This window comes from Colobus angolensis, unplaced genomic scaffold (genome assembly GCF_000951035.1).
Source record: "Colobus angolensis palliatus isolate OR3802 unplaced genomic scaffold, Cang.pa_1.0 Scaffold273, whole genome shotgun sequence".
In the NCBI taxonomy this organism is placed as follows: domain Eukaryota; kingdom Metazoa; phylum Chordata; class Mammalia; order Primates; family Cercopithecidae; genus Colobus; species Colobus angolensis.
Window position 1 is genome coordinate 1,018,752 of NW_012115966.1, and position 11,338 is coordinate 1,030,089.

Here is an 11,338-nt window from a genome sequence, read left to right on the forward strand (position 1 = left end):
GAACTAGCAAGAAAAAGAAAACACACTGAAAACTGACATTTACAACAAGTATAAAATGTTTAAAGAAATGCAGGGGAGAGACCATTTAGAAAAGCCTCAGATGGCAGCCATCATCTCATAACCAGCTGTTTTAAAAATTCTTATGACACAATGAGAACCTGAAAAATTCCACTGTACTTCGTTTTTTCCCTTTTACTCTATCAAAGTATGGGTACATAAGCTGCCTAGCTAAACAATCCAAGGAGCTCAATCTTGTGGAAAAAGTAACTAGTATAGATCAGCTACTGTAGTTACTAGATACTGTATGTCTTCTAGAAGAGATGAAAAAATAACAATTCTATTCAAAAATTGTGATCTCATTTGAAAAAAGCAAGGAAACCTAAGTTGTATTACATACTAACAAAGTTGTGCTTGTGATAAGTTGCCAAAGCGTCAAACTTGATTAATGTAGGGGAAAAGGGCTCAGAAGGCTGGTAAAACTAAATAGATACTGAAAATGTTAAGGGCAGACAAAAGTCAGACTTCTCAACACTGCTTGTTAATTTCCCTAAAGTTAAGGTTGCCTAATTTTATAATCTCTCTGTGGGACAAAAAGAAGAAAGAAAAAAAAATCCTGGTTAAAATATGTATCATTCACAATCTGATGGCCTACTTTCTTTTGTTGCTGTTATACACTGTAATGTCTTAACTCTGAAGTTTAGAAATCAGTATTTGTAAATAAGCAACGTTTTTACAGCAGTAAGTCCTCCTGCATCATTAAATCATGACTAAGGGTAAAGGCCAAGGTTAACAGCAAATGTCAAATTTTAAAGGACATCAAGACTATAGGTTCCAAATCCATAACCAAGATTTTAAAACTTTGGCTGCCACATTAAAAGTATTTTTTTAATGTTAAAAATAAACTTAAAAAGAAAAATATCGAGTAAAACAGAAGTTCTGACCTGAAATACGACACTTCGGTGAAGGAAGTTAGTAATGACAGCAAAGTGCCTTAAGGCTTCCATCTAGAGAAACAGACCCAAAACATTAAAAGCCCTCACCCTATTAATTATAATGCATTTTGACCTCTAAAAACCCTCTTACCTGTTTACAAGAGTTTATACAGCTGTTTGCCACTGGAACACCACCTTGCAGAGTATAACCGTGGCATCCTTTGTTGATAATCACCTGTTGCCTAGCAATCATCATCCCGCATGGAGACAGACAGCACTAGGGCTCTTCCATCCGAGGTTAAAATTCAAAACAAGCCCAACAAGCCTGCATTTCAAGGTGGTCTTCGTCTGCAACTAGTTAAGTTTAAAACTGGCAAACAACAACAATGGTGTCTGAAGCCAATGGTGCAGCATTGCTGGCTTCCTCTTGAACTCCAGCGTTGTCACTGTGCACCGAAGTCTGCTGCTGCAAACAGGGGAGTTGTTCTCCTGTACTGGGAACAGGCTTCCAAAACTCAGGAGCCCCTGTACAGGATAATGCAGGAACTAAAGGCAAACATTTTTCCTCCTTAAGGATGCCTCCATCTTTTTCCTCACAATCTGTACTACCAACCGAAGTGACTGGGCCTGAGTGTGCGTTCGTACCTATGAAACCGTCACGGTGCATGCACATCCAAGGCATGTGGAACCAAAGGTCAAATAAGGCACAGATACCAAGTAACGGTTCTAATTACAAACGCTAGCTCTCAGGAACTCTTCATCCATTCAGAACTAAACCCATCACTGCATAACTCTGGTAAGAAGCCCCTGGAGACGGAGGAGCTCCTCAAATGTGTCAGGAAAGGCTTTATTAACATCATCATTAACATTTAAAAAGCAAACGGAGCATTTCTCCTTCTTTTGGCAATTTGGTGCAAATGTTAAGTGCAAGATAAAGCAATTTCAAACTTTTCTTCAAATTAAAAATGAAACTAAGGCCAAACGTGATGGGTGAACAAAATAAATCAAAACTTAAATTTCAGCAACTCCAGCTCTTCAAACCAGCAAAAGCCCCCGACTCAGGCACTGTGGTGAGGCTTAGGGTGCCTGCCCCGGCTTCTTGCGTGCCAGCAAACAACACCATTTCCTCATCACGTTGAGAACCGAGAAGCAAATGATCCCCTTCACTGCAAACAAAGGGGGTCAACAGTAACACTAGTGATCCTTCAGAATTGACACACCGTGATAGTCAAAATGAAATTGATGGTCTCCCTGCTTCTTGCTCAAGACATACAAGATCTGAGCAGCAGCAAGTACCCCCTCGGCTGCAAACAAAGGGGTCAAAGGTTTGCCGTCAATTCACTTCCAGGCAGAAAAACATTTTCCTCAAAAGAAACAATTTATTTAGAATAAAACAAAAGCAGCTCAACTGTGAGCGCACGTTTGAGAGACAGCTACTCTTAAGCTGTGTGAGCCATAAAAAGGGTTTTTCTTTACTTTTCCAGAAATCTTGTGTACACAGCACAAAGCAAAGAGGTCATTTTTTTTTCCACTTAAAACACCGGCATTGGCATCACAATAGCAGATACACAACTTTAAGCTGCCATTTTAGTAAAATGCACAAATACTAAACAGATTAGCTTTCTTCCATCAGAGGCCCATGTAAACTCCACATAAGCCACAACTTCTCTTCAAAAAGGTCCATTAGAGCTTTGAATTCCATATCTTCATCCACTGTTCAACCAGTTTTGCTTGCGGAGGGGGGGAGAAAAAGGTTATTCAGTACAAATGTTTATAATATTAAAAATATATATATTTCCCCTATGCCATTATAGATGAACATAACATTAACAAGACCTTCCTGGATGGTTCATCTCAACTTCAAAAAGCACCAATAATACCCACTGGCATAAACCTTGAAATGAATTTACTGTATGAATAGACATATAACAAGTAGAACAATAGGGTGGGTTTTTTTAAAGACTGCAACTGAAGATAACAGGACTGAAAATATCCTTTATACTCATGTAACTGAGTAAAACATGTGGAAAAAATTCAGAAAAAAGTTTCACAATCAATTTATAATCTATCAATATATTCTAAAGATAACTTAAAAAGTGAAACTATAAAAAGGTGAAGTTTAGTCAAACTTTTGCCCCATCTACTTTCATTCTGTAATTTATATGGAGCAACACAGACTACTCCATTATTGTAGAAAGGGGTCGATACAAAGCCATTTAAAAATCCACCCTCATCTATGTTACCAAAGACAACAGCCATTATTTTAAGAAAACACTCATACAAATAATTGTTAAACAGCCAAAGAACACTTCAGGACTCTCACTTTTCAACTCTGTTTTAAACCATACATATAAAACTCTTCATTAAGCTTAACATTTCACTGTGGTTACCTGAAATCATTTTCTCCCTTTAGGGACACCACTATAACCACCATAACAAGGTCAGCGCCATGTTTTCTCTCTTCTTGTTCTCATACCTAACTCCTATCTCAAAACCAAACACTGTGGCAGAGACAGAAAAAAAATGTCCAGAAATTCTCTCCAAAATTTTTTTTCACATAAAAGGTCATTAAGGCCCTCTTCTCAAGAGGATTTCCTAATTCTGTTACCAGAGTTTTTGGTGAATGGTTCCTATATGGACCCAAACTATAGTTTAAGCTGTATATGCATAATGAAAAATCTGTCTTTAAAAAGTGGATTTACATTTTTTATTTTTAAAAAAGCATTGTCAGTGAAAACCTGCTAATAGTTTTTAAATAAACCTAAACAATGTCTGACTCTGAAAGCAATAACCAAACACCTGACTCTTATTACTGGACCTAAAATGACCTGTAAGTGAGTCAAGAAGGGCCAGAGTATATTTTACCTTCAAAAGGTGACAAATGCTTATAACCAGTCAGGGGATGGACATTTTAAGATGTAATCCTCAAAAGAAAAACTCTATCCACTCTCAGTTGAGAGTCAAAGTACACCAGGAATTTAAAACTTTGTGTGAAAAATTATTTACAGGAATCCCAACAAAATACTTAACCGATAAGTTAAGCAGAACTACTGGCTAGGTATTGATTGCTTAATTTCCCATAAAATTGGAAGCTGTGATCTAAAAGTCTTATCTTCACATTTATACCAATAATACTTAATAGTCATTAAATGATATCCTGAAGTTTTCTTTCCATTCATTTTAACTGAGTTCCAGAAAAATCAACTACATTAAAATAATTAAAGAAAAAAGATAGAAAAAAATTGGTTGTTACAAAGAACATCCAACGTTGGGATTATTAAATCCTGGCTAATGAGAAGTAGAACCGGTTTTAGACTTTTGTTTTCATTCGAATTCTTAAGGTTTAACTAGATACTTTATGGATATTATGAACCCGCACAAAAGAATGGGCAGTACAAATAAGCGGTTCATGTGGACTATGGCACTCTATAGGTAATGACCAACTAAACATAATTAGTTTTTTATAATACATACATTTAGAAATGGTATCAAGCCATTGTTTCAAAAACACTGAAGCACAAATTGCCCAGACCTAACAAAAGTAGCAATGTCAGGTAAAGATTCAAACAAACATGGAGCAAAACCATAGTACTCTTCTGTAAGCTGTCACACTAACAAAAAAAAAAAAAAGAAAGAAAAAGAAAAGAAATAAAACATACATTTTGGATGATAGTAAAATTAGATGTCATGGACTTCACTCTCCAAAAGAGCAAAATCATTTGTCCAACTATCTCAACAAAAGATACTCAAAAGTTAATGGTTAGTGAGATTATTTAAACTGGAAAAATGTAGCTGGCCACAAATTATACTATGAGCCCATGTATGCACAGACTTCACACTTGCATTAGTTTCTGAACAGGTGTCTACTCCAAACCAAGCACTGCTTTTTGAAAGCAAGAAGCATAGTGTTTTCCTAATAGGTACAAGGACCTTCATGCTCACAGCCTAGAACCCTCCTTCTCTCAAAATGGCTAGTTTTTCCAGTTTAAAAAGAAACAAACAAAAAAAACCCCACAAAACCTGCAAACTTAAAAAAATTATAAATGCATAGTGAAAACCAAGAGGGATGACACAGCAGTGATGACACTTTCGTGCTGACATGCATTAGACACCTGTCATAATGGAAAATAAAAATTACATGACATTTCCCTGGGTTATTATTGGTGCTATTTCAAAACTTCCAGCTTTGATAACAGAAAGAAAACAGTTGGGTTCTGCCAGGCTTCAAGTTAAGTCACTTTCACAGAACAGAAACATGACCATGATCCAGAAGGTCCAAAAGTCTCTAATCATAATTAAATATCAAGGGCCTTAGCTGAAGTCTTCAGCATTTAAATTGAGAGAGAAAAATATACTTACTAATGACCTGACAAATTAGGGGTGGGACAGAGGGGATAGATGAAAAAAAAAAAAAAAATCCATTACTGTTAAGCAGCAAAAGTCCTTGTTGAGAACCAGAGGTTGGTATCATTATCACCTTTGAAAAAAAAACTGTGAGGGTAAGTTAAATGATCCTGTATTAATTCCAGGTGTCTGGGAAAATAAAAAATAAAAAAAGATTTTCCTACACTGACATTTCAATTCTGTAGCTGGACAGCAGTGAGAATACTAAACATAAAATTTCCAAGATGTTCAAAACATTTCCAATAATGTAATGTCACTACTGTTTAAATACGAAAATAAAAAGACAAGCAAAATTTTAAGAGAGCACGTCAAAGGCATTTTATGAAGACTTTTTAAGAAAGTCTGCAATCAAATATGGCTGATTTAAATGCCCACTGAAATAAAAGATGACTACGAGCCTGCAGACAACTCTTCTTTCTATTATTGAAACCAGAAATTTGAATGGATACAAAATCAAAAACTCATCTTTGATGAAGAACAGTTTTGAAATATGCACAATTAGAACTGTACCTGCTACACCTCTCTGAAAAAGTCAGTAAAAACATCACCACACACCAATAACTGACCAAAGAATTCTGATTTTAAAAGCACCTACTCACTTCTTGCACACTAGTGTAAGCATAAGACATATATGGTTTGTAACATAGTCCTTAATTTTTACTGAACAGTTACTGCTACAAACCAAAAGTGCATACACGGGATACACAACTCTAGAACAAATGATTTTAAAAATGCATGTTAAAGCAAACTCTCTGGGAATAAGCTGTATCTTAAGAAATACTCAAATACCTGATTAAAATAATTACATTGCTAAACAATTTACCAGCATATCTTTGAGATCCCTGATCAAATTTCAGTCACACACATTTCTGGTAAAAGAATTATTTACCTACACACCGATCGAGTCATTTTTAGGTGGCTATTACTCTCTTTATATGGTCAGTGGACTCCTTTCTCCAAATTCTGACTTTTCAAAATTTTGGTTTTGTAACTCAGAGGATTTTTTAAGGCTCAAGATAAAAAAAAAAAAACAAAAACTGAATAGAGGAAAAAAATTACTCATAAGGGTGGGAACTCCTAATTAAAGCAAATCTGTCTGCCTGCTACCTTTAGGGCATCCCTTTCACTTAAAATAATAGCTAAACAAACAAAAAATAGCTAAACTGTCCTGATTTCTATTTTAAAGATGTTTATAAAAATATAAAAAAGAAAATGCTACAACTAACAACTAAAAAGAAAATTGCATCTGATGCTGTATCCCATTACACATCACAAAACAGGAACCATGTCAAAGTAGTAAATACAAGTTACACATGGACTTTAGGACGCACCACGGACAATGATCATGACCAGGTAATCTTCTTCAGATTTGGCCAGTGCCTTTGCAGGGGAATCCAGGAACTGCTGGGAGAACTCACAAGGTGGGAAGGCATGAAGGACCCCGGTGTTTTCCTTGTCTTTGTTGCCCCCCACAGGGAGGCTGATCACCCCGGCTGCCTGCTTTTGCTTTAAATAGGACACAAGGTTCCTAAGTGGCCTCTGAGTAGAAGTGGCAGTGTCTGATGCAGCTGAGGAAGAAGAGGACCGGCTGTCAGAACTTCCAGGCACAGCCAGAAGAATGGCATAACCATTGGGCCCTGCTACTTTGATGCGCCGAGTTACTTCATCCAACTTGGGCTGGTCCAAACGGAGCCGCTGAGTGATCTTGAGCTGGGCCACTTTGCCTCCAGTTGAACCCTCCACAAGAAGACTACTAGCCACTTGGAGGTCACCCTGCAACAGATGCATGTTGGAAGGAAAGTTGCTGTTCTTCAGCAGAAGCATGCCCTGCCAGGCCAAACAGAGTTTGGGAGAGGCTGCTGCCGCAGGGGCTGTCCCCCCATCCTGTTTCTGAGACGGGGACTTCAGCTTGCAGGAAGCAGTGCTGGTGCTAGGTGCACTCCCATCAGAGCGGTCTTCTTTTTTCAGAGGGCTTTTTCCCTCAGTGGGAGCAGTTGTCCGGTGCTTCCTATCTCGTTCAGCTGATGCAGAGTTTTTACGGTCTCGCTTGTCACCCTGGCTCTTCTCCAAACTACCTCGTCTGTCTCTGATTGGAGAGGGCCTTTCCAAGAGAAGACGGGAAGATCGATCATTGTCGCTGTTGTAACGATCCCGGCTACTGCTCAATTCTGGACTGCGGTCAGGAGAAGGAGCGCAGTGACGTTTTCGTGGGCGGTCACTCTCAGGAGACCTATCCAGATGACGTCCTCCACTCTCCTCAGGCAGCCTTCGCTTCCTAGGCTGGTCTCTGCTGCTGGGCAGATCTCGATCACCTCTGTCCCGGTCCAAGGACCAACCATCCCGCCTGCGATCAAGGCTATCCAGTGGCTCGTAAGCAGGCACAGAAGTAGCTGCAGTCCGAGTGCTACGTTCTCGGACTGGGGGTGGGGGTGGCACCCAATCAGAGTCAGGATAAAGGTCCCTATCACGATCTCTGTATAGTAAGGGTGGTGTCCTATCCCGAGCACCCCTCAAAGGGTCAGGTGCCCGATGTCCAAAAGCATCTGTCATCAGCTCATAATGAGTCAAGGGCAGAGGCTGCAGATACTGCTGCTGGTAACGATGTTCGGTGTCGGCAAAGTCTACTCTAAGGCGTCGATCTGGGCCACCAAGTGGGAAGCCCCGCATATGGGTCCAGGCAGCATGCGCTGCATCCAGGCTTTCATACTGGATATACGCCCAACTATCACCTTTTCGGTAGTCTATGGTGCGTATGGTGCCAAATCGATCAAATTCTCGTGCCAGGGCAGCAAGAGGAACCCAAGGTCCCAGGCCTCCCACCCAGAGGCGGGTGGTGGGTGTAGCTTTACCATAACCAATTTTGATAGGATTCCGAATTATAATTTTGCCGGACATTGCTAATTTGGCCCGGTGAGACATATCTAAGTTCTCAAATTTGAGAAAGCCGTAAGTACTAGTCTGGCCGCGAGAAGGCCTCTTGATATCTACTTCTGTGATGACTCCAAAGCGATCAAACGCCCTTCTTAGATCACTCTCCGTTACAGTGATGTCTAGGTTGCCCAAGAAAAGCGTCCGGTTAGCTCGCTGATCATCCTCGGGTGAAATCTCATCCACTTCTCTGAAAGGAGCAGCACCTGCTCCAGCTCCCACCCTTGGCTCAAGACTGTATGCAGGGCGCACTCTCTCATAGAACGGGTAGTCTCTTTCTCTCTCCAGCTCTCGAGGCAATGGTGGCGGAGGTGGAGGGGGCAGGCGGCCAAGGGCCAACTGCTGCAGCCGGTAGTCTCTGTATCCCAAAGCAGCGCCACCAGGGGAAAGTGATCTCTGGCCTCCACCACCTCCAGGGGGGTGCCGGTGACCACCTACAGAGGCCCCGACCACGCTGGCTGATGGAGGATAAGTATCTTTGTCTAAAGGGGAGCGGCTGCGGCGCCGGCTCACATACACAGCTTCTATCTTCAGAGGCCGGTCATAGAGCACTAGGCGGCCTCTGGCATGCTTGGCCGCCCGCGCGTCCTCTGGCCGCCGGAAGTTCACAAAGGCTACCCGCTCATCCCCGCTGCCAGAACCCGATAGATGACTGATTTTGACACTTACATCACCGAAACGTTTGAACTCATGAAACAGGCCGTCCTCCACCGCTTCGTCACTAAGCTGGGACCCCAACTCGCTTATCTTCAGAGTCTTGTATTCCGCGCCGTCCCCGCCGCCGGGAGCTGAGGAGGCGGCCCCAGAGGAACGTGACTCCCCGCCTCCACCCCGGGAGCTGCTGCGCGACTCGCCCCCGCCCGAAGAATTTTTGGTGCTCGGGGAGCTATAACTATGCAAGCGGCTACTGGAGCTGCCCCCACCGGTGTCATACTCGCGGCTGCCACCTCGACTGCTGGACTTGTCCAGGTGGAGACTCCGCCGCGACCCGCCGCCGCTATCGGTCTTTCCGCTGCTGCTCCCATTGCTGCCACCAGAGCCCCCTAACTTCTTGTTCCGCTCTCCGCGGGAAGTCGAGTCCTCACCACCACGGGAGCGTTTGGCCTTGACTGGCGAGCGCTCTTTTCCCTTCATTGTTGCGGGTCGTCGGAGGTCGTCTCCGCGGAGCTGATCAACCCGCCGCCCCGCGCTCGTTTCACACAGAGGAACCGCACGCCGCCATCTTGGACTCCGCCGCGGCACAGGATCCCGCCCCGCATTCCTCATTGGCCAATTAGCTCTCTCTTCTACAGTCTCATTGGGAAAATTATTTGTCTATCTTTACATCTCCCCGCGCTCCAGGAAGGCGCCCGCCCAACCACTGTTATTGGGTTCCCAAACCCCTAGTCAGAGTACCTCATTGGTTACATTTGTTGTCGATCTTAACGGTTCCTCGCGCCAGGCTGTAGCTCCGCCCCTCGCACTCTGCGGTCACATGACCCAAAGTGTAGCTGTGTTGATTGGACAAAAAGTCTGCCCTGTAACGGTACTTCTTGCTCAGTGAAAGCAGCAACCCCTCCTCCTCATCCCTTTCATTGGCTTATAAACCCGTCCTTTAAACCACTATTTGGGAGGTGGGGCCAAGTTTCGGCGTTTTTTCGAGAGGCAGGCTCACAGCGATATCGCGAGAGACGGTGAGCTCCCTCTTTCGACCCCCTTTTTCCAACTCCTCCGGCGGCTAAAAGAAGTTTAAATCTGATTGGATGTCTGCAAGGAAGTTGATAGGCTGAAATAACTGCCCATCACTCGCTTAAAGGGGTAGGCCCGTATAACGGAGGAGGCTGGCTGAAGGTGAAAGACTAGAACACGTGCTTGCTATGCGACGTCACTTAGATGTCGCGAGAGGGTGACTGTGCGCCAGCTCCGCCTCCCCGCGTTTTTGGCGTTCTCCCCACAAACATTTGTTAAGTCCCGTGGGGTATTTGGCTGTGCTTCGGCCCTTGGAGTTCGAAACTTCTGAGCTCCCCGCCGTCCCACCTGTGCCGATCAAGGGGCGGGGCAGACTCTCCGGCTGTCGGGGCCCTCCAGTCCCTCAGGAAGCCGTCCTGGGACGCCTAGCGGACACCATCTTATGTCGCTGTGGTAGCTGAATGTACAGCCGGGGAAAGCCCCGCCCCCCACGCGCGGGAGAGCGATGCCCGCGGTCACCCGGGCCCGCAGGGCAGGGAGTTCACGGTTCCTGCAGCTCCGGGTCACGCTGACGCCCCGGGGCGGTGCTAACACGTAACACGCGGGAACTCGAGAGCTAAGCAAAGCGGCTAAGACGCAGCCCTCGTCCAGAAGCCTGTCTCTCCCGGGCGCTCCCGGTTGCCGCCCAAGTACTCTGGACAACCGAGGGGAGTGACCGTCGTTCCCCGCCTCGTGGCCTGCGGGCGGAGCCGGAACTGTCAGGACACCGCGGACGTGTCTTTGGGCTGCCTATTTTATGTTGCGAATCTATGTGGATTTTTAAATCCGGTATTCCCGTAAAATAGCAATGTTTGTTTTTAATATGTAATGCTTCTTCCCTGAAAATCATCAAGCTAAATTTAGGCTCCATGCAGATATGTCGTTTTTTATTCCCCCTGTGGCTTTTTGTATCCCTTGGCACTCGTCTTATTGTGTGTTAAAAGCCAGCAGCACAGGCACCTTGTGGCCGCTCCGGATCCACCTCGTTTGGCTCCTTCAGTCGTTCGTCTTACAACTTTAATTTCCATAGAGCGTTACTGTGGCGGACAGAGCATCTGTGAGAGGTGCAGGCGATGCCGAGCTTAGGGGGTTATGGCCTGTGCCCCAGCACTCGTCGGTTGCTGCAGGGACGCAGCGCTGAGGTCACCACATCCTTTAGACCGTCTGCAACTCTCCCGGGTATGCGCCGGGGCGGAGGTTATATTGATCCCGTCCTCAAGCCTATTTCCCAATTTATAGTAGAGGGTGTGAGGTGTTTTTAAACATGACATTTTTCAGGGTAACAGTAATGTCCCAAAAGCTGAAACCTAAACTTGAAAACTGTTAATATTAGTTAAGGAACTGTAACCTAAATTTAGCCTTGGCTG

The 11,338-nt window shown here is 43.9% G+C and overlaps 1 protein-coding gene across 3 annotated transcripts; it reads right to left on the reverse strand.

Moving 5' to 3' along the window:
• Positions 1 to 1,763: 1,763 nt before the first annotated feature.
• Positions 1,764 to 11,012, reverse strand: RBM15 (RNA binding motif protein 15). Of its 3 annotated transcripts, XM_011948068.1 has the most exons (3): positions 6,668 to 11,012; positions 3,323 to 3,433; positions 1,764 to 2,662 (listed from the first exon to the last, which is right to left on the reverse strand). In XM_011948068.1, exons 1-2 carry the CDS (start codon positions 9,528 to 9,530, stop codon positions 3,354 to 3,356), a joined length of 2,943 nt encoding a protein of 980 aa, XP_011803458.1. In that variant the 5' UTR covers positions 9,531 to 11,012; the 3' UTR covers positions 1,764 to 2,662; positions 3,323 to 3,353. The 3 variants fall into 3 exon arrangements, with proteins under 3 accessions (XP_011803458.1, XP_011803459.1, XP_011803457.1); XM_011948069.1 differs by lacking the exon at positions 3,323 to 3,433; XM_011948067.1 differs by having other exon boundaries at positions 2,288 to 3,433.
• Between the last annotated feature and the right edge of the window lie 326 nt (positions 11,013 to 11,338).